The sequence below is a fragment of the Balaenoptera ricei genome, chromosome 2 (assembly GCF_028023285.1).
Source record: "Balaenoptera ricei isolate mBalRic1 chromosome 2, mBalRic1.hap2, whole genome shotgun sequence".
NCBI lineage: Eukaryota > Metazoa > Chordata > Mammalia > Artiodactyla > Balaenopteridae > Balaenoptera > Balaenoptera ricei.
The window spans coordinates 101,731,634-101,750,529 of record NC_082640.1 but is presented as its reverse complement, the minus strand read 5'-3'; the positions used below and the strand labels follow the sequence as shown (position 1 = coordinate 101,750,529).

The window sequence follows — 18,896 nt, the reverse complement described above, 5'->3', positions numbered from 1 at the left end:
GTCCAAGGTAAATTTCAAATAAAAGCAGTAGAAAAAGAAAATGGGAAGATTTATGGAGGAGTTTTGGAAATAGGTGAGAGGGTGGGAATGCCAGTGATGACCTTGATTCTAGTAAGACAAGTACAAGTCTCTGGAGGAAGAAAAACACAGATGGGGGAAGAGAGGCAGAAGGAGCGGGGAAGGGCCCTTCATAGGGAGTGGGTGGCACACGGGAAGCCCCCTGCACCCGCACCGACCCTACCTTTCTCTCCTGTGGGACCCTTCCCCCTGCTTCCCCCGCTTTCTGGGGCCCTAAACATCTCTCCTCAGGAACCTCGTTCACCAGCATCCATCCTCCCTCCTGTCTTTTCAAGTCTCCCTGTCCCCAGTCAACTCTCATATGCAATTCATCATCTGACATCTCCACACCCACCTTCAATCCAGAATGGAACTCCTCCCCTCTCCCCTTCCTCCTGCATCTCTGGTTTTGGTGAGCGAAGACAGTGCCTGCCCAGTCAGTTAGGGGGAAATCTGGATGCCCTCTCATCCTTCTCCATCTTTCTGCCCTCCCTTAGCCCAGCAGTCGCTGAGCCCTGTCCAGTCCTGATTATCTCCTACAACTGGCCCCTCCTCCCCGTACCCTTGGCCCTGCCTTCATTGAAGCCCCCTTGCCTGGACAGCAACTGCTCGCCAGTCTCCCACCCATTCTTCTTCCAAATGAGTCATCAAAGTAAGTTTTCAGAAGTGCCGATTCAACCAGGTTGCTCTCTGCTTAAGAGCCAACAGAGGGTAAAGTCCAAACTTCTCAACATCAGCTTCAAAGCCCTTCAGGAACTTTCCCTTCCTGCCTGAAGCCCAGGGAGGCCAAACCCCTTCAGTTCTCAGATGGAGACCTGCACTCCGGCACCTCAGTTCTCCCGTACATGCATCGTTGGTCTCTCTCTGAAATCTTCTCCCCTCACTTGTCTACTTTCTGCGTCCAAGCTCAAGCATCAGTCTCCCTGACACTCTCTCTACCATAACAGGCTCTTAGGGGCACCCCATTTTACATTTCCTATCAGTCTACTCACATTATAAATACTTACCTATGTCTCCCCCAGTCCCCCTTGAGGCCATGGCCTGTGTCTTACTAACATATTCCCAGGGCTTAATCATGATACTGGCTAAATATTAAAACTACTAGTAGAACTAACTAGTAATAGCTTTTAAAGAACTGTTTTACTTTTTCATGTGCACTATCCCACTTAATCTTCACACCATTATTTAATGTCTTTAATATTGTGCTTCACAACTTACAAAGCTCTTTAAAATATACTTTCTCATTTGATCCTAACAGCAACCCTCTGAGGGGAGGTGGGGTTGGCACTGCTTTATTGTTGCTAGCATTTTGCACCCGAGGGAGCCAGAGCTCTTTGCTTTATATCAGCAGGGACCCCAAAGCCACCAGCCAAAAGGACATGAGGACAACGGTCTCCGTGAACACCATGGGGGATGGGAAGACCAGCAGTCAGGAGACAAGGGTGCTGGCCTGGTTGTGCCTCTTTGTTGCACAGCCCAAACACTTCTTCTGCCAGTTTATCTGTGGGCACCCCTGCCTGGCCCAGCCAGCCCCAGGGGGTTATTAGGATGAAGATGGAGAGGCAGGGTCACTCAGGACCTAATCGCAGGGTGCTCTGCGGCAGTGGGCATGAACCCTGGCATCCTGGGCCCTGGGGGATGTCGGAGCTGGAAGGGAGCTTTGAGACTGTCACGCTTGTCCAAATGACGTGGGAAGATGAAACCAGACAGGCTTCCCATGTGAAAAAAAGAAAAGAGGAAAACACAACAGTGTATTTTTTTAAGCCAATTTTTAGGTGGGGAGAGAGGAAATTATTTGTAAGGTTGACTGGGAAGGCAGAGATGGCTAACATCCCCATTCCCCTTGGAGACCTCTGGGAGGCCCAGGAGGAAGCCAGCCCACTGTTCCCCCTCCAGTGACACAAGTGACACAGCCCGGGAGCTCTGTGCCACCAGACCTCCTGGACAGGAAGGGCAGTGACTAAACAAAGGAGGACTGGCGCTCAGCAGATGGAGCAAGGTTTCAGGTTTCCGCAGGCACCAGCCCAGGTTCCAGGTCTCCTGTGGGAGGGCAGGGCGGGGAGCCACCTGGAACACAGCAGTGACAAGCAGTGATGGAGCCAAAGGCGCTTAATGGGGATGGGCGCAGCTGGTACCCAGGGTGGAGTGCAGGTGTGCAGGCTCCTGCCCTTCTTGCCCAAAGCAGCCTGCCAAAGCAAAATAAATAAAAAGCAGAGAGGAGGAGGAGGAAGAGGGGGAGGGGAAGAGGGTGGCGAGAGAAACCAAGTGAACCTGCAGAGCCACCGAGCAGGGTGGGGGGGGCAGCAGGTTGAAGGGCCCACTCTGAAAACCTGCAGGAAGATGCTCTCCTCTTCTGTGTTTCTGGATTTTCTAAATCCCGTGATGGAGATAGGTCCATTTGTAATGATAACTTTAGTTTTTATTTCCTTATTGAGATATAATTGACATATAATATTGTATTAGGTTAAGTTTATATTCATCTGGTATGGTGTGATGTGATCACCATCACAGCATCAGTTAACACCTCTATCACGTCACGTGATTATCATTTTTTTGTGGTGAGAATATTTAAGATCTGGTCTCTTGGTAACTTTGAAGTATATAATTCAGTATTGTTAATTATAATCATCATGCTGTGCATTAGGTCTCCAGAACTTATTCATCTTCTAACTGGAAATTTATATCCTTTGACCAACACCTCCCCAGTCCCCTGCCTCCAGCCCCTGGTAACCAACATTTTACTCTCGGTTTCTACAAGTTCAGCTTTTTTAGATTCCATGTATAAGCGGTATCATACAGTATTTGTCTTTCTCTATCTGAATCATCTCTCACTTAGCATAATGCCCTCAAGGTCCATCCACACTGTAGCAAATGGCAGGATTTCCTTCTTTCTCACGGCTGCCTAATATTCCATTGTATACACCACATCTTCTTTATCCATTCGTCTGTTGGCAGACACAGGTTGTTTCCATATCTTGGCTAGTGTCAATAATGCTGCATTGCACACAGAGGTGCAGATATCTTCTGGGATGGGGAAGCTATCAATGATTTTTCTTTTGTTTCTTTTCACTTTTCTGTTCTTTCCAAATTATCTAAGAAGAGCACAAATGATCTAGAGAATCACAGGAAGAAAATACAAAAGAGTGGCTCCCTGTTCTTAAAATAACAAAAACACGATGAAGGAAGAGAGGCGGAGGAGCATCAGATTGGGGAGAGGGAGTGGGTGAGGGAGCAAGAAGGGGAGATGGGGTCAGGGAAAGTGAGGGCCTGTTTTGGGGGGCAGCCCGCTACAAAGTGCTTTCCAGTCATCCTGGGACCACTGCGAGTGGGCCCTGTCCCGACGTCCCCAGGCTCTCAGGCCGGCAGCAGCTTCTGGCCGGTCCCTGCAGCGCCACAGTGTCCTCCCAGCATGTCCGGGCCGCCCTCCCCAGACCTCCCTCCAGCCTCTGCTTGCGGGCTCACTAAGACAATTTAAATGGAGAGACCTGGGATCTAGGATTCCAGAGAGGCTGGTTTAGAGGGGATCACGCTGCACTTATTTTGTGGCTGCGGATCTTGCAGGAGGAGAGAGAAGACAGGAAGAGCAGGGAGGGCCCAGCCACACAGGTGGCAGTCAGGCCAAGAGGACCAGCCAGTAGCAATAAGTAGCTTGTTAGCACAGAAAAAGGAACACTGATGATAGATGAAGCATTTTTATTGTCTCTTCCCGAGATGCACAGTGGTTCTAACAGCACTTCCTTCACCCCCAGGCAGGCGGGGAAGAGGACAGAGAAGGAGCAAAGATAACGCCACACCTTCATGGGCCTGGAGGGGTAGGGGGGCTGAGAGGGTGTCAGGAGGGGGGCAGGGGAGGGGCTGGACAACTGGGAAGGCCTGAGGAGGTGGGTGTGAGGCTCAAGAAGCCCTTCCTGCAGCAACGAAGATGTACTTGTAGCCCTTGATCTCCTTGATCTCGTTGCTGCTGATGAGGACTTGCAGCTGGTGGGGTAGAGGTCCAGTTGAATTTGGACGGTGTGTCCGGCCACCAGAATTCCAAGACTGAAAGTCCAAAAGGGCCTGTTAGAGCTTTGAGTAACTGCTTGGGTGGGTGATCTGGTTTCCCCTCTTCGTCGGTAGCACCTCCCACACCCACCCACCCCTCAACACCACTGAGCTCAACCTTCCCCAAGGAGGGTGGGAAGGTGGGGGAAAGGAGGCACCATCCAGGAGACTAAGGACCATCCTATGACCCCACGAGGCACCCCCTTATCTAAGACCAGCATGAGACAGGTGGATAGCCATGGTACTTACTCATTTGTTATCTGCCCATTGATGAGGCCACTGCCCTGCAGAGCCATTGTGCAGTGACTCAGAGCCACCGAGAGGGTATTGGTGAGCGAGATGTGGAATCTCAGGGCCTTGCCCACCTCGGCCCTCTCGGACACCTGTGTGGAGAGAAGACGGGGATATCATGGGCAACTGGCCTCATTTCTGCACTCAATTCAGCAACCTCACTTCCCCATCCCTCTGATGACCACCAGGGACTGCTCACTTAGCACAAAGACACTGCAGGGGCGAGAACATGAGCCCACAGTATTCACAGTTAACACATACACTGGCCTCCCTTAGAAGCTCACAGTACTACTGGAAGCCACCACCAGCTGGGAATTGGCACCAAGTGAAATCTACTTCCCTCCCCGTCATCTAGCTCAGGATGGCAATTAGATTTCCACTTAAGTGCCAGCTCCAATCCGTTAGTTGTGGCTGATAGGAATGGTGTGTTAAAAAGGATTCTGAGGACAATCCGGAGCCAGTGAGAGGGTCGTGATTGATTAGTAGTGTCTGACACAGGCATGGGATAAGGAAGTGGTGTCATGTGTGCCATCCATGTGCCACCGGTGATGTCACTCTGAGGCCCAAGTTGCAGGATATGTTAATGGCAGAGACAGGACCTGACCCAGGTGTCCTAGACCTCAGTCAGGATCTTCCTCCCATGCTGCTCTGTCTTTATATGCATTAGCAGACCCACTCTGAGTTTTTCCAGGTGTATTCAGTGCATCACAAGTGAGGTCTGTGTCATAGGGCAGCATGGCCTTGACTTGTGAGTGGGAGGCAGGGATCCATCCTACTCACTTCTAGAGCCCCAGCGCCTAGCACAGTGCCAGCCAAATGATGGATATTTGGTAAACGAGTGTTGAACTGAAATGACTCGACCACCCAGATCATACTGGGGGCATGTTCTGGCTCAACCAGAGAATCGAGGAAAAGGAAGAACACATCCTGACTTCTCTGGAATTCAAAGAAAAGAAACAAGTCCTTTGTACTCTAGTGAGTGTGCCAAAGTTGAACAAGGTCAAAATAGCTTTGGCATCCAGCATGGCCACACAAATCATCCCGGGGCTCCTAAGCAATGGGGACCAATTAATAGCCTACTTGGCATCTGATGTGTTTGCATTGGATCCTGTGGTAACCAGGGCTTTGTGTAATGGGCAGGGCCCTCACCTCAGCCCCAGGCTTGTGTCTGCTCTTGTGATTCTGCCCACTGTTACCCCCTCCCCCCTCATGGAGGCTGCCTGCCATCACTTGGCCTGACGACCTCACAGCATGCCCAGGTGAAAACTGTCAGGTGGCCAGACGGTTCTCTTTCTGGCGGGGGTGGAGGGTGCTGTTGACAGATCCACCAGGTGCACAGTCAGGTGGGGATTAGGCAGTGGGCAAGGCCTTCAGGTAGGAGGGTAAAGTGGGGAAAGGAGGCTTCAGAGGAAGAAAAACCCTGGATATAGGACATGGAGATCATCCCTGCCCTCCACCATTTACCCTTCCTTCACCTGTGTTCTTTCCTCATGCAATTGCCTTGCCAGACACTCAAGCCTCTGAACGTGAAATGTGAGGCTCACCTTTCATTTGTTTTCTTCTTCCTTGTCACCCCTGTCTTATCAGGTGACAAGGAATTTGGCCTGAGTCTCTCTCAAACCTGTCTTCTCTACTCCATCTCCCAGATACTGCCTTTCTTGTCTCTTTGCCTCTGCAAAGCTACTTCCTTACTTAAAATGCCTTCAACTCCACCTCGTTTCTCTAGAGTGTCTTCCTGCGCATCCTCTGTAAAATGTCACCTCCTCTGGGAAGCCTTCCCTTTGCACAGAGTGCAAGGGACCACACCATACTGCACTTTAGTCACCTGTTTGGTGTCCAAGGCAGGGACTGTGCCTTGTTAGCTGCTGTACCCCCAGCCCCTGAATTGGGTGAGCCAGAGGGCCCCTGGGCCCCATCTCTGTCCAGATGCCTTACCTCAGTAGATAAGTGGGGAGGCCCCAGGGAGATATCTTTTAGGACCAGCATGGACCTCCCTGTCTCCTCCACCTTGGCTATGCCAGACACACAGATCAGCTTTTCATCCATCGGTTTGTTTCTATAATTGTTGTAGGGTAGCAAGAGCAGCCACTGTGTCTCTAAGCACAGACAAAATACATCTTGAGTCCAGGAATGGGTCTCGGAAAGAGAGAGTGAAAATATGTATGTGTGAGAGAGGAAAAAATAGCTTGTGTTTGAGAGAGAATATGAGTGTGAGTCTACGTGTGTGTGTGAAAGTGTGTTTGTGTGTGTGTGTAAGAGAGACAGATAGTGCTTACCCTGCGCCCCCGACCCCCGAGGTCACTGCTGTGTTTCACCTGGTGGGATGGCATCAGAGGTACAGTACCTGACATTCAATCTCCTGCCAACAGCAGCTTCACTGCCCAACGTGTGTGTGTGTGTGCGTGTGGGGGGGGTGCCTTGTTCATGGCCCCAAGCTTCCCTCCCTGTATGTGCCTTTCCAGGCCTGCCTCATACTCACCCTCCCCGAGGTCCAGGGTCAAGTGCACTGTTTGTCTCCAGAGGGGCTCCCAGGTGCCACTGTCGTGCAGCAGGGTCTGCGCACAGAAATGCACTACCAGGCGGATGGGCCCCTGGGGTTGGGCTCTATCTGCCAGACTCCGGGCATGCAGCTTCGGCAGCAGGTCCTGGCCCCACTCAGGCTTCCTGGTCGGGTAAAGCTGCAGCTGTGCCGGCTGATCCTCAAATACCCCAGACCCCAGCAGGTCCAGGAAGGGTGCAGAGGCCCTCCAAGGGCCCAGCATTTTCCGGGAGGCCTTCGTGAACACAGATCGCTCCTCAGCGGATCCTGACAGAAAGGAGAGCCAGGAAGGACATCAGTGGGGAGGGGTCAGGAGGACCAATGACCTTCTTGCTGGAAACAAGGCACCCAGCAACTCCCAGGTCCCCTCCCGAAGCCTCAACCACAAGAATAGCTGCCTAAGGAGACAATACAGCATCACGGCTGAGAACAAGGGGATTGGTGTTGCTTGGTGCTGGGCTCAAAGCCTTGCTCTATCACAGTCCCTTCATCTCTTGGCACTCGGTTCAGTCACATATAGCCCAGGGATGTTTCCTTGCCTCAGAGAGTTGCCAAAAATTTGGGTTAAATGAGTTCCTGATTATAAGCACTAGATGGTGTTTTTTGTCATCTTTTGCGGAGGCGGTGGTTAAGTGGTGATGGTTTCAACGTGAGAGCCATCCTCATGTCCCTTGGTAGGCAACACAAAGGAGGTTACAGCTGCCCCCCTCCCTGAAACACTGGGGCCCCAGGCACCTTCTGGGTACTTGTAGGAGCTGGTGATATTCTGGCTCTGGTCTGACCCTACCATCTTGGTGCTGATTTCCTTCCCGATGGAACTGATGTTATGGGCCAGGATTTCCTGGGCCTGGCCATCCTCCAACAGCCAAACGACTTCACCGGCATTCACCTCAGCATACACAAATGGGGTGTCATAGGGCAGGTGGACCTTCCCTTCCCTGATGGCCTTTACGGAGGCAGGGCCACAGTGGAACGACCCTGTTCAGGGAACAGGAGTTGTGGACCACTAACTTGGCTGCTGACATATGGACCAGGGCCAGGGGGTCCTGGCCATGGGAGGTAGAGGTAGGGAGATGGGATGGGGAGGGGCAGTGGCATTAATGACCCTCATCCACGGGGTGCTCTCCAGTTCCCATTAATTCATCTGATGCTCACAGCCACCCTGGGAAGCAGCAGTCATCACCTTCATCTTCCCTACTTTACAGGTGAGGAAACAACTGAGAGGTCCAGTGACTCATCAGCTCATGCAACTGTCAAAGGCAAAGTTAGACCCCTGACCTGAAGTTGTCTCTGCTACGACTTTGGAAAGCGGATGAAGTGGGAAAGGCATCATTCCTTTCTGGCCTCCTGCTCATGGGGTCAGTCACCCCGACCAACGTCCCCACTGAGCCCAGACCCTTCCACAATGGTCTGCTCTCACCACTGCTGGTTTGCTGGGGAGTGGGGTCCAGAACCTGCCACCAGTTGTATCCTGGAGGGAGATCTTTCCGGATCATCCAGCACTCGTTCCAGACATGGAAATTCCTGCAGAAAGCAGTAAGGAGAAAAGGATTCACGTTTTCAGAGGATTTGCCAGGTATCAGACCCTATACTGAATGCTTTATATCATTGTTTCTTCTTTTTTTTTTTTTTTACATTTTATTTGGAAGTAATTTCAAGCTTGTATTAAAGTTGCAAGAATAGTACAAAGAACACCCATATACCCAGTTCACCTATTGTTAGCATTTTGCCCCATTTGCTTTATCACTAGCTTTCTTTCAGTGTGGATGTGGAGATTTCTTAGAATAGGGATCTTCCCTTGCATACTCTTGTACAGTTATCAACCTCACACATTTAATATTGATACTATCCTTTTATCTACTTTACTGTCTATATTTCAATGTTGTCAGCTAATAATGTCCTCTATGGCAGGGGTCCCCAACCCCCGGTACCGGCCCGTGGCCTGTTAGCAACTGGGCCGCGCAGCAGGAGGTGAGCGGCGGCGAGCGGAGCGGAGCTTCATCTGCCACTCCCCATCACTCGCATTACCGCCTGAACCACCGCCCCGCCCCTTCCGTGGAAAAATTGTCTTCCACAAAACCGGTCCCTGGTGCCAAAAAGGTTGGGGACTGCTGCTCTATGGCATTCTTTTCCACCCAGTTCAGGATCACACATTGCATTTAGTTGACCAATGCCCTTTGTGTCCTTTGATCTGGAAGAGTTCTTCTGGCTTTATTTTATCACATTGACATTTTGAATACAGTACTTATTTATTTATTTATTTATTTATTTATTTTTATCGGAGTGGCCCTCATTTTGGACTTGCTTGCTGTTTCTTCATGATTAGATTCAGCTTATGTGCTCACAGACAGAATTCTACACAAGTGACATGTCCTTCCTAGATACACTACTGCTCATTGACCCAGAGAAGTTTCAGACCTCGAGGAGCACAGAGAGGGAGGGAGCTCCAAGGACAGCAGCTAGTTCTCATACAATTCAAAGGTCTTACCTGGAAACTGGCTGGAAAAGCAAAAACAGGAAATCAGATGTGGGATAGAGCAGAGGAGAAAGGAACCAGAGGAAGCGACTAGAGATCCAAAAATAAAGGGACACACAGAGACAGACACACACAGACGTATATACACATACCTGCAGAGAGGGAGTGGGGCAGGAAGAGGAGAATTCAGCAGAGACCAAAGGAAGTATGCAGAGGCAGCTAGTCCTGGCTTTGCCCTGACAGAGAAACAGAGAAATGTGCAAACAGAAAGGCTCAAAGAAGGAAGAGTAAGATGAAACAGATTTTGAGGTCAGTATTCAGAGGACGCACGACCTATTCATTTGGTTGCCAGCTTCAGAATACATTATCCCATAGTCTTCTGTCTCTGAAATGAGCTTGATGTGATGATCTGATTAGCCAGAACAGCTTTCTGGCTGGGGGACTTATTCTCTGAGCATTGGCAACAATGTACAGGGCAATATTTCCTCAAGGCCAGAGAGCATCAGGTCAGAATTTTCCTACCCTACCTGGAACGGAGCAGAGACCTGTAGGAGACAGTGCCCCTTACCATATTTTGTCTCGTTTCTGAGTTGGCAACATCTCTGCATGTTGGTCATAGTAGGTGTCGATGGTCAAGTTTGCATCCACGTTGTGTGCAGAATGGAAATTGGAAACGACACGGGTTGGAACACCTAAGCATCTCATTACTAAGAGAAGAAAAGCATGGGGACTAACTGAGTTTATTTCAAGAAGAATCATTGGTCTCATGTGCATACTTTCTCACTTTCAAGCTGGAGGAGAGAAAAAGGCCAAGATTCTTGCAGATCCATACCTGTAACTCCTTTATCCTCAGAGCACCTCACCCAGGCCCAGAACCTTGAGGCCTACCTGCCCTATCCATAGTCTCCATTCCAACAGGAGAAAGAAATCATTTGAGGGTCACTTAACAATTAACAACAACTCAATTTATCATTTAGGGATTTTCCCATTCAGCAGCTTTCCAAACTAAAAAAAGAGAACCTAAACATTTGATAATTCAAAAGAAAAATTTTTTAAATTAGACCTATGCTGTGGCCAGAAGAGAAGCTGTGTGACCTTAGGTAACTGGCTTAACTTCTCTGGCCCTTAGTCTTCTTAAATGAAGAGTTAGACCAGATGATTTTCAGTTCTGAAATTCTGGATCTGTAATTATACTCAAATAAAAGGGTTTGGAGGAAAGAAAGAAATCAAAGCACAGATAGAAGAGCCAGATAGACTTATAGAGATATGTGGAAGACAGCGACGAAGGGAACCTTGCATGTACGAGGCAATGACCGTCTTTGATAAGACAACAGCACCCTCTTGTGGCTTCTCCGGAATCACACAAAGCAGCCACTACATCATCGTCATCCCCACCACCACCACCACACACACTTGACCAAGGCCAGATGAAATTAAGCCGAGAGCCAGGTGGAACACAGGTCCCCACCTCTGCAAGCAAGGTGAGGAGTTTAGAGAGAGGTTTATCCCACCCCTGTCCTGCTTAGGAGCAGATGGTGCCCACTGAGGCTGCTGGGAGGATTGCAATGCTTTGAAATGTAAGAGGACTGTTAAGATTGACCAATCTTTTTGTTTCGATTCATTGAAGATCCCCAAAGGACGCCACCTGTCCACAGTCGCCTATCCACTCCCAGCACAGCTCCTGGGCTTTTCACAAACCCTTAACCCTTGGTGAGAGTTAGACCAGGGCTGCAAGTGGCCAGAGGCAACTTGGCAGGAGCAGCTTTCCCCTCACTCAAAGGTCGTAGACTCTAGGGCCTAGCCGTGGTGAGAGGCTCGGAGGTGGAGCAAAGATGCAGACCTAGACCTTCTCCCTCTCTTTACAGGGTCTAAAGGCCTGAGCCCCCCTCCTTAACACCTGCCTAGTCACGGACATCCCAGCCCAAGGCAAATTTTCCCGTGAAAACAAATGAACAAAATGAGGTCACTTGATTTGAACACTCATATTTAAACCTCTCCACTGTCTGTAGCACCTGTACATAACTGCCAAGCTATGTTGCTCCTCTCAGAAAAGTCTAGAACTTTGTCTTTGGACCCTGTCTCTGTCCTTCCCATTCTGTGCTCCCTCGTTCTCCAACTCAGAGTCAACACATCGGTTCAGTAAACATTTCTTGAGCATCACAATGTAACAGGCAGCACTGTGCAAGGTCCTGCCTCTTGGGGGAAGATAGGCAGGCACCACAGTGCTTTCCATCTTTCCCTCATCTTCACAGATAATCTGATCAATGACTTGGGACTAAATTGTAAATAACTGATAATGCATAAAACATGGATGCTCCTTAAGGGTAGTCAGCAAAGTAGTAAATCTCTCATTGTAACTCCTCAGGAATCTCTCTGAGAAGTGTTTGGGAGCCACCAGCTCTGCCCACAGATGAGATCAGGCTCCCAGATTATCTGCTTGCACCTCAAGCTTCCCTCAACCTGCCCCTGACTCCAGGCTCACCTTGAGCTGAGAAGCCTGAGCAGGTGTCAGAAAGAAGTCAGTTTTGCCTCCACTTTGGGACCACAAGCTCCTCTATCCAGGTGACCATTTTAATAGCCTAACTGCTCCATCAAGGAGACTGAAGAGTGGTTGCAGCAGGTCACCCCTTCCCTGGTTATTGCCGGATTCCTTGAGACTATAGAGTGTGCTGGTTAAGAGCCAAGTGACCACCACTCCTTAGCCATGGGGCTGTGGACAGGCCACAGTTAACTCAGGTGAAGTGGAGATAATCCCAGCCCGACCTCGAAGAGTTATCACGAAGGGTCAATAGGTGATTCTGCATTCCCATCTCCCCCTCACTCACCGGTACACGTAACAGCTGCAAATACCCAGCACTGCCCATACCTCACAGGCTGCCCGCCCCTGGCCGCCCACTGTCGCAGGATGGCCACGCTGCCCGTCCACTCCAGTGGGCTGACCCCCTGGGAGTAGTCCTCTCTCCAGCTCCCCTGCAGCACACCGCTGTCATCATTGCTGTTGATCTGCAGAGGAGAGACAGGTGGGTTTTCGCGGTGCAGTGGGGGGGAAGCTCAGGCAGGGCCGGGGAAGCCTCTGGCCTTACCATGGCGCTCACCACCCTGCAGACATACACTACATTGTTCCACTGGGAGTAGTCTTTGGATGGGTTCTCTAAGAAGTACAGGCTCTTGTTCAGAATCTCAAAGCGGATATCTATGATGTCCTCTTCAAACTTCCAGGGGATTTCAAGGAAGAACAAAGAGAAGAGTAAAAACGTCTAGAATTCTGAAGCCAAGTCAGTAACGCCGACGTTTAGGGGTGGGGCTAAATATCAGACAAGTTCCTGCCTTCAAAGAGCTTGTTAGTCAAGTTGGGAATGTGTTAAGATTCAGAATTTTGAAGAAATAACCTGTGTGTTTCTGATGGAAAATGCAAATGGAATTTGGGGAGATGAGAGTCAGGTGAAGGCATCAGAGAAGACTATTGGAGCCGGTGGGCTTGGAAGGACAAGGTAGACAGGAAGAGAGCGTGGTGGAGGCGTTCACCCAAGGTCTTTGGGCTGAAAGGTACCAGAGACAGAGGCTCAGAGATTTTCCTTCTGGAGGACTTGCGAGAGTAGGAAAAGATCGGATGGATACATATAAGGCCAGGCACGTGAGGAGAGGGAGAAGAGCGTGGAGAACCTTCAAATCAGCTAGAGGGCTCAGTGCTGATGGTGTGAGCACAGGAGAAGCCAGTGTACACTCATGACACACGTCTACAACATGTATTTGCTACATGTGTCGTAACCCTTTTGGCTGCCAAATGCCCTGGTATTTTTCTAAGTTTCAAAAAATTACACAAGTTGTTGGAGAACAGGGAACCTGATCTTCCTCAGCAAGGCTCCCTGCTTCCTGCCCCCAACCCACTCTTCCCTCCCGGTGGGTGTGGACAGGGCTGAGAAGGCAGTGGGAGGCGGAGAGAAACTATCCCAGCCACGGCTGGTGGTTGAGAGTAGAAAAGTTACCCAGAGTCAAAGGTCCCCCGCTGTGTACCCTAACTGGATATTTGGTGTTATTAAAGAATTGCTGTTCATTATTTCAGTTATAATACTGTATTGTGGCTCAGTTTTTCAGAGAATCATCATCTTTTAGAGCTATATTTGGAAGTATTACTCGATTAAATGATATGATAATTTGCTTCCCAAAAATCCAGTGATGAGATGCGAGGAATGGGGGAGAATACACCAGGGATCGGCAAAGTTTTTCTGTAAAGGACCAGATAATAAATATTTTAGGCTTTGCAGGCCATAGGGTTTCTGTCTCAACTACTCAATTCTGCCATTGTAGCATGAAAGCAGCCACAGAGGATACCTACATGAATGAGCGTAGCTGTGTTCCAATGAAATGCTATTTATTAGACACCGAAGTTCGAACTTCATATAATTTGCACATCACAAAATACAGTTGGCCCTCTGTGTCCGTGGATTCTACATCCATGGATTCAACCAATAGGATCAAAAATATTAGGGAAAAAAATTCCAGAAAATTCCCAAAAGCAAAACATGAATTTGCTGCACAGTGCAAGCAACTATTTACATAGCATTTACATTGTTTTAGGTGTTATAAGTATCTAGAGATAATTTAAAAGTACATGGGGAGCTTCCCTGGTGGTGCAGTGGTTGAGAATCTGCCTGCCAATGCAGGGGACATGGGTTCGAGCCCTGGTCTGGGCTGGAGCCCTGGCTCCTGGCACATGCCGCGGAGCAACTAAGCCCGTGTGCCACAACTACTGAGCCTGCGCTCTAGAGCCTGTGAGCCACAACTACTGAGCCTGCGTGACTGGAGCCTGTGCTCCACAGCAAGAGGGGCTGCGATAGTGAGAGGCCCGCGCACCGCGATGAAGAGTGGCCCCCGCTTGCCACAACTAGAGAAAGCCCTCACACAGAAACGAAGACCCAACACAGCCAAAAATAAATAAATAAATAAATAATAAAAGTGTTTAAAAAAAAAAAAGTACATGGGAAGTTGTGCATAGGTTATATGCAAATACTATGCCACTTTATTTTTTATTTTTTTATTTTTTTATTTGTTGGGGGGTGAAATTGAAAAGAATAGTTTTATTGCTTTGCCAAGCAAAGAGGGCCACAGAGGGCTAATGATTTCAAAACTGAGTGTCCCGACCTGGAGGGGGTAGTGAGGAGTTTTATAGTAATGGTTCAAAGAGGAGGGTGTGATCAGCTCATGGACTTTCTTCTGATTGGTTGGTGGTGAGGTAAGTGGGAGTCAGCATGATCAACCTTCTGGTTCCACCTGGTCCTGGGTCCTGCCAGTTGTGGCAGCATACAGTTAACTTCTCCCACCTGGCAGGGGTTTCAGTATCTGGTTTCAGGACTTAATGAAGCTCAGGTTCTTGATGTCTCATGGCAGAAAGAATTCAGTGAGAGACAAAGTGATAGGTAAGAAGTGGATTTATTTAGAGAGAAACACACTCCACAGACAGAGCGTGGGCCATCTCGGAAGGCGAGAGCGGCCTATGCCACTTCATACAAGGGACTTGAGCATGCTTGGATTTTGGTATCTGTGGAGGCGTTCTGAAACCAATCCTCTGCAAATACTAAGGGATGACTGTGTTATTTTTTAAAAATTCTTTTTTTCAGCAGTTTATAAAGTATGAAAACCATTCTAAACTCTTGGGCCATGCAAAAACAGGCAGTGGGCCACATCTGGCCCACAGGCTATAGTTTGCAAATCCCTGATATAGATGAAACAAAATACACCATAAATTGATCACTATTGAAGGTAAGAGGTTCATGGAGGTTCGTTATAGTAGCCTGTCTACTTGCATTATGTTTTAAGTTTTTCATAAAATATTAAAAACTGAGAAGGAAAGACATCTCCCCTTCCCTCCCTGTGCCTCTCACTGGATGGGAAATTGGTCCAGCACTGCACATCCTGACTTCTGTTAGTGGCACTTCATAACCTAATAGAGTTGTTTAAGGCCCACTTCAGGTGACAGTGTTACCTGCCCATAGTTCCAGGGCCAGGGGGTGATGACTCTTTCATGACCATTGTAAACAAAGCCATAGTCCATCATGATATACTCCTGCAGCAGTATTTCACTTGGCAGGTAGACGTCATCCTCTGAGCAGTTAAGAATAGCAGAGGAGGCAAAGCCCCAAACCAAAAAACAAACAGTAATAAAATTAAAAACATTAATGACAGTATCTTGCTGGATAATCAGATAAGCAATGGGTTGATGGCAATAGAAATCAAGACTGGACCCCTTAAAAGTCTGTGTGCTTTTCTAGAGGCCAGTGATATAATCTATACTTTAAAAAAAGATGATCTTTTCTTGGTTATAAAAGCAGCAAGCTTTTCATAGAGATTTGGAAAATATGGATGACAGAAAGAAGACAATGAAGATCACCCCTTCTTACTACTCAGAGACACCCATCGTTACATTTTAGTGTATTCTGCCTGTGCTCTCTTTCTTGGCACATATATGTAATTAGGATCATATGTGTTCCATTTCCTAATTGATTTCACTTAACATCACACCATGAACATTTTCATCATGCCATTAAAAATTCTCTGTAAAGATGATTTTTAGTGAGCACATGGTAACACATTGCATAGATGTGCAGCATTTTATCTTCAGGGCTTTCTAAGTAGATCCTCACAGAGTGTTCCCAGTGGATCAGTTAGAATTACAACCTGTGAGCAAGTTATACCTGCACTCCAAGGGTTAAAAAGCAGGATGAAAGTCCCCAGAGGGTGGGTTGTGCTGTGACCAGGGCCCTGAGAGATCTCCATCTTCAGAGTGTAGGGACCAATGACTGCATTGGCCGGTGTGAAAAGGGAGACAAAGAGCGAGCTGGCATGAATGGTGAAGTCAGAAGCACTCCAGACATTGCCTTGTCGGGCCTGGGTGAGCAAGAAGGTGGCTCGGGTTCCCAGCAGCACTGTGGGCTCTGGTCCTGTGTAAGAGAGAATGACCCCAAAGTGAGGTGCAAAATCTATGTGACGCGGTTTCAGGGGAACTGGGAGGACCCTTACCTTCTCCTACCGCTTGATAATCCTTTTACTGCCACTGGGTGTCCTTGGACACGCACTTAAGATCCGTGGGCCTCAGTTTTTTAATCTGTAAAATGGGATCGTAGTAGTACCCACCTGAAAGTCTTGTCACAGGGATTAAATGAGATAATGTGTGTGAATTTTTAGCACAGTGCCTGTTGTGTATTTAAAAGTTGTCTGTTATTATCACAATCTTAGTTTGCTGAGTTGGCCAAATCTTTTCTTAACAGCACCAATAGGGTCCCGGGGGTCCCAGGAGAAGAGAGGGGAGGGCGGTTCAGAAAGGAGAGGCAGGGGCCCTAGAGGTGAACTTTGTCTTGGGGAGGGGTGGGCTCACCTGTCTCAGCCACCAAGGTGATGTAGTCGGTCCCAGAGTGGAAGGGTCGGTTGAAATGCAGCTGGATTGTGTAGGACTCACCGTGGCCCACGATGAGCCGCTGCAGGCCCATCTCCTGCGTGTGATGCTCCTGGTTGTTCCTGGCGTTCTGCAGGTCGACGGACCTGAGCTCCAAGGCTGCCACTGGGACGGGGGGTGGCGGGGGGACAGGTCACTGCCCAGCTGTGGTTCCCTGGGCTCAGCATCCCCTGACACTTCTTGACATTTCGTGGCACCTGTCTCTGACTTGGGTAAGATTGCTGTCCAGATCTTAGCCCTCTGCCACCTGCCCCCTAGTCTCAGGACTCAGCCTCAGAGAGCATTTCAGCATCATGATCCCGGTGACCTCTGGACCTGGACCTGGAGCCACAGTGCTCGAGAACTGGGGTCCCAGACAGCACAACGTTTCCAGATAACTGAAACTTAACCTCAAAGTGCCGCCATGCACTCTTAATCACTTTTGTTGACAATCTTTCTAAAAATTACTCTATTATCCTGAATGATAGAAGAAAGAGCATACTCGAATTTTGTATGAATTAAGTCAATGAGCGGACTGGAGGCTGGGGCCTCAGCTACAGGAAAGTCCCTGCTTTAGGATATGGGGGAGGGTGGCCACCTCAGGGTTATTTGCAGTTTATTTCTTGCTTCTCAGCCATGTTGCAGGTGGATAAGGGTACTGGCTGCTTCCTAGGATGTACACTTAGTGTGTAATTTTAAAACTCTCGTAGCATAGTGGGCAAGGTGCAGGCTCTCACCATCTTGGCTGTGAGACCTTAAGCAAGTCACTTAAGGTCCCTAGACATCAAAAAAATGGTGACAATGGTGTTCCTACCTCCTAGAATTCACGTGGGCATTAAGTGAGGATTCACAAGTAAAGACCTTAGCATAGTGGCAGGTGCAGGGTAAGCACTCAGTCATCAGTAGTTGCTCTTAGTACTGATAATAATGCAGCCTCAGATTGCATTTGCTTTGCTATTTTTGCTGGTGATAAAAATTCATTAGGTCCTTTCCCCCAGTAGTACCTCAGTTTATCTCAGTGGTTCTCAACAGGGGCAATTTTGCCCCCTGGAGGACATTTGGCAAAGTCTGGAGACATTTTTGGTTGTCACAACTGGGGGAGAGGCTGCTACAGGTGTCTAGTGGGTAGAGGCTGGGGCTGCTGCCAAACAGCATCCTAGAGGAAAAACTCATGTTTGCTCCAGCCAGTTTTTGTGCCATTTGCATTTTGAACTTTTTTCACATAAGTTCTTTATATTTTCACTAAATGAGTTCACTTTGATAGTTTTAGCCCATCTTTGTTACCTGGCTGGATTTTTTTTTTTTTTTTGAGTCCTAATTCTTTCACCTAAATGCTTTATCTTACTATCTGGGAATTGGCTAAACAGTCTTCCAGGTCTTTGTCCAAGTCATTGGTAATATGGTGGTTCTAAGCATTAAGGCTTAAGTCAGAGGCCAGTGGAGTATTATTGTTGGAGGTTCCTTCCACGTTAACACTGAGCCATTAGGAAATACTCTTTAAGTATAGTTGTTCAACTAGCTGTGATTACATCTAATTCTTTATGTGAGGAAATTGGATTAGGTGTTTTTAAATTTCCTTCACAGTCTAAAATCAAATCCAGCTTTCATTTTGCATCTTTCCCACAAATTTGTCAAACATCTGGCTGAAAACAGAACGTGCATGATGGTCCCTTGACCCTCCCTCCTAGTAACAATCTTTCCTTGAAGCAGATTCAAAGATGAATCACTGGATCAAATAGTACAAAGTTTTTCAACCTCTTAAATGTAACTTAGGCACTTAAATAGTTATATTATTCGAACCAGAAAATTCAGGGCAAGATCTAAGACAGATGCCTGTGAGTTATTAAACAGCATTTTGTAAACACGTCTAATCTTTTAGTAGTTTGTGAAAGCAATTTAGAGAAATGTGACCAATACTTTTTTTTAAAGAATAGAATAGAAAATATCACAATGCACCCTACATAGGAAAAACAAGCATAATTTTATGAATTATATAACTGGATCATGATGTAAATTGTGGGTTATAGTCAAAAAGTTTGAAAGCAACTAGCCTAGATCCTGGT

At 48.1% G+C, this 18,896-nt stretch overlaps 2 protein-coding genes across 2 annotated transcripts in view; one reads left to right on the top strand and one right to left on the bottom strand.

The window, feature by feature from the left end:
• Positions 1-3,951: 3,951 nt before the first annotated feature.
• On the bottom strand, positions 3,952-18,006 carry TGM7 (transglutaminase 7). Its single transcript, XM_059915203.1, is given in 14 exon segments — positions 3,952-4,040; positions 4,043-4,095; positions 4,348-4,481; positions 6,325-6,485; positions 6,869-7,195; positions 7,664-7,906; positions 8,349-8,452; positions 9,973-10,111; positions 12,230-12,407; positions 12,488-12,616; positions 15,388-15,506; positions 16,097-16,342; positions 16,777-16,959; positions 17,946-18,006. Coding segments are annotated over 14 exon segments (2,166 nt in total).
• ADAL (adenosine deaminase like) overlaps positions 8,452-18,896 on the top strand; it is a 56,898-nt gene continuing 46,453 nt past the window's right edge. Inside the window, exon 1 of the mRNA XM_059913479.1 lies at positions 8,452-8,504. The gene's annotated coding sequence lies outside the window, so the exon portion shown is untranslated. The remainder of the gene's footprint in view (positions 8,505-18,896) is intronic.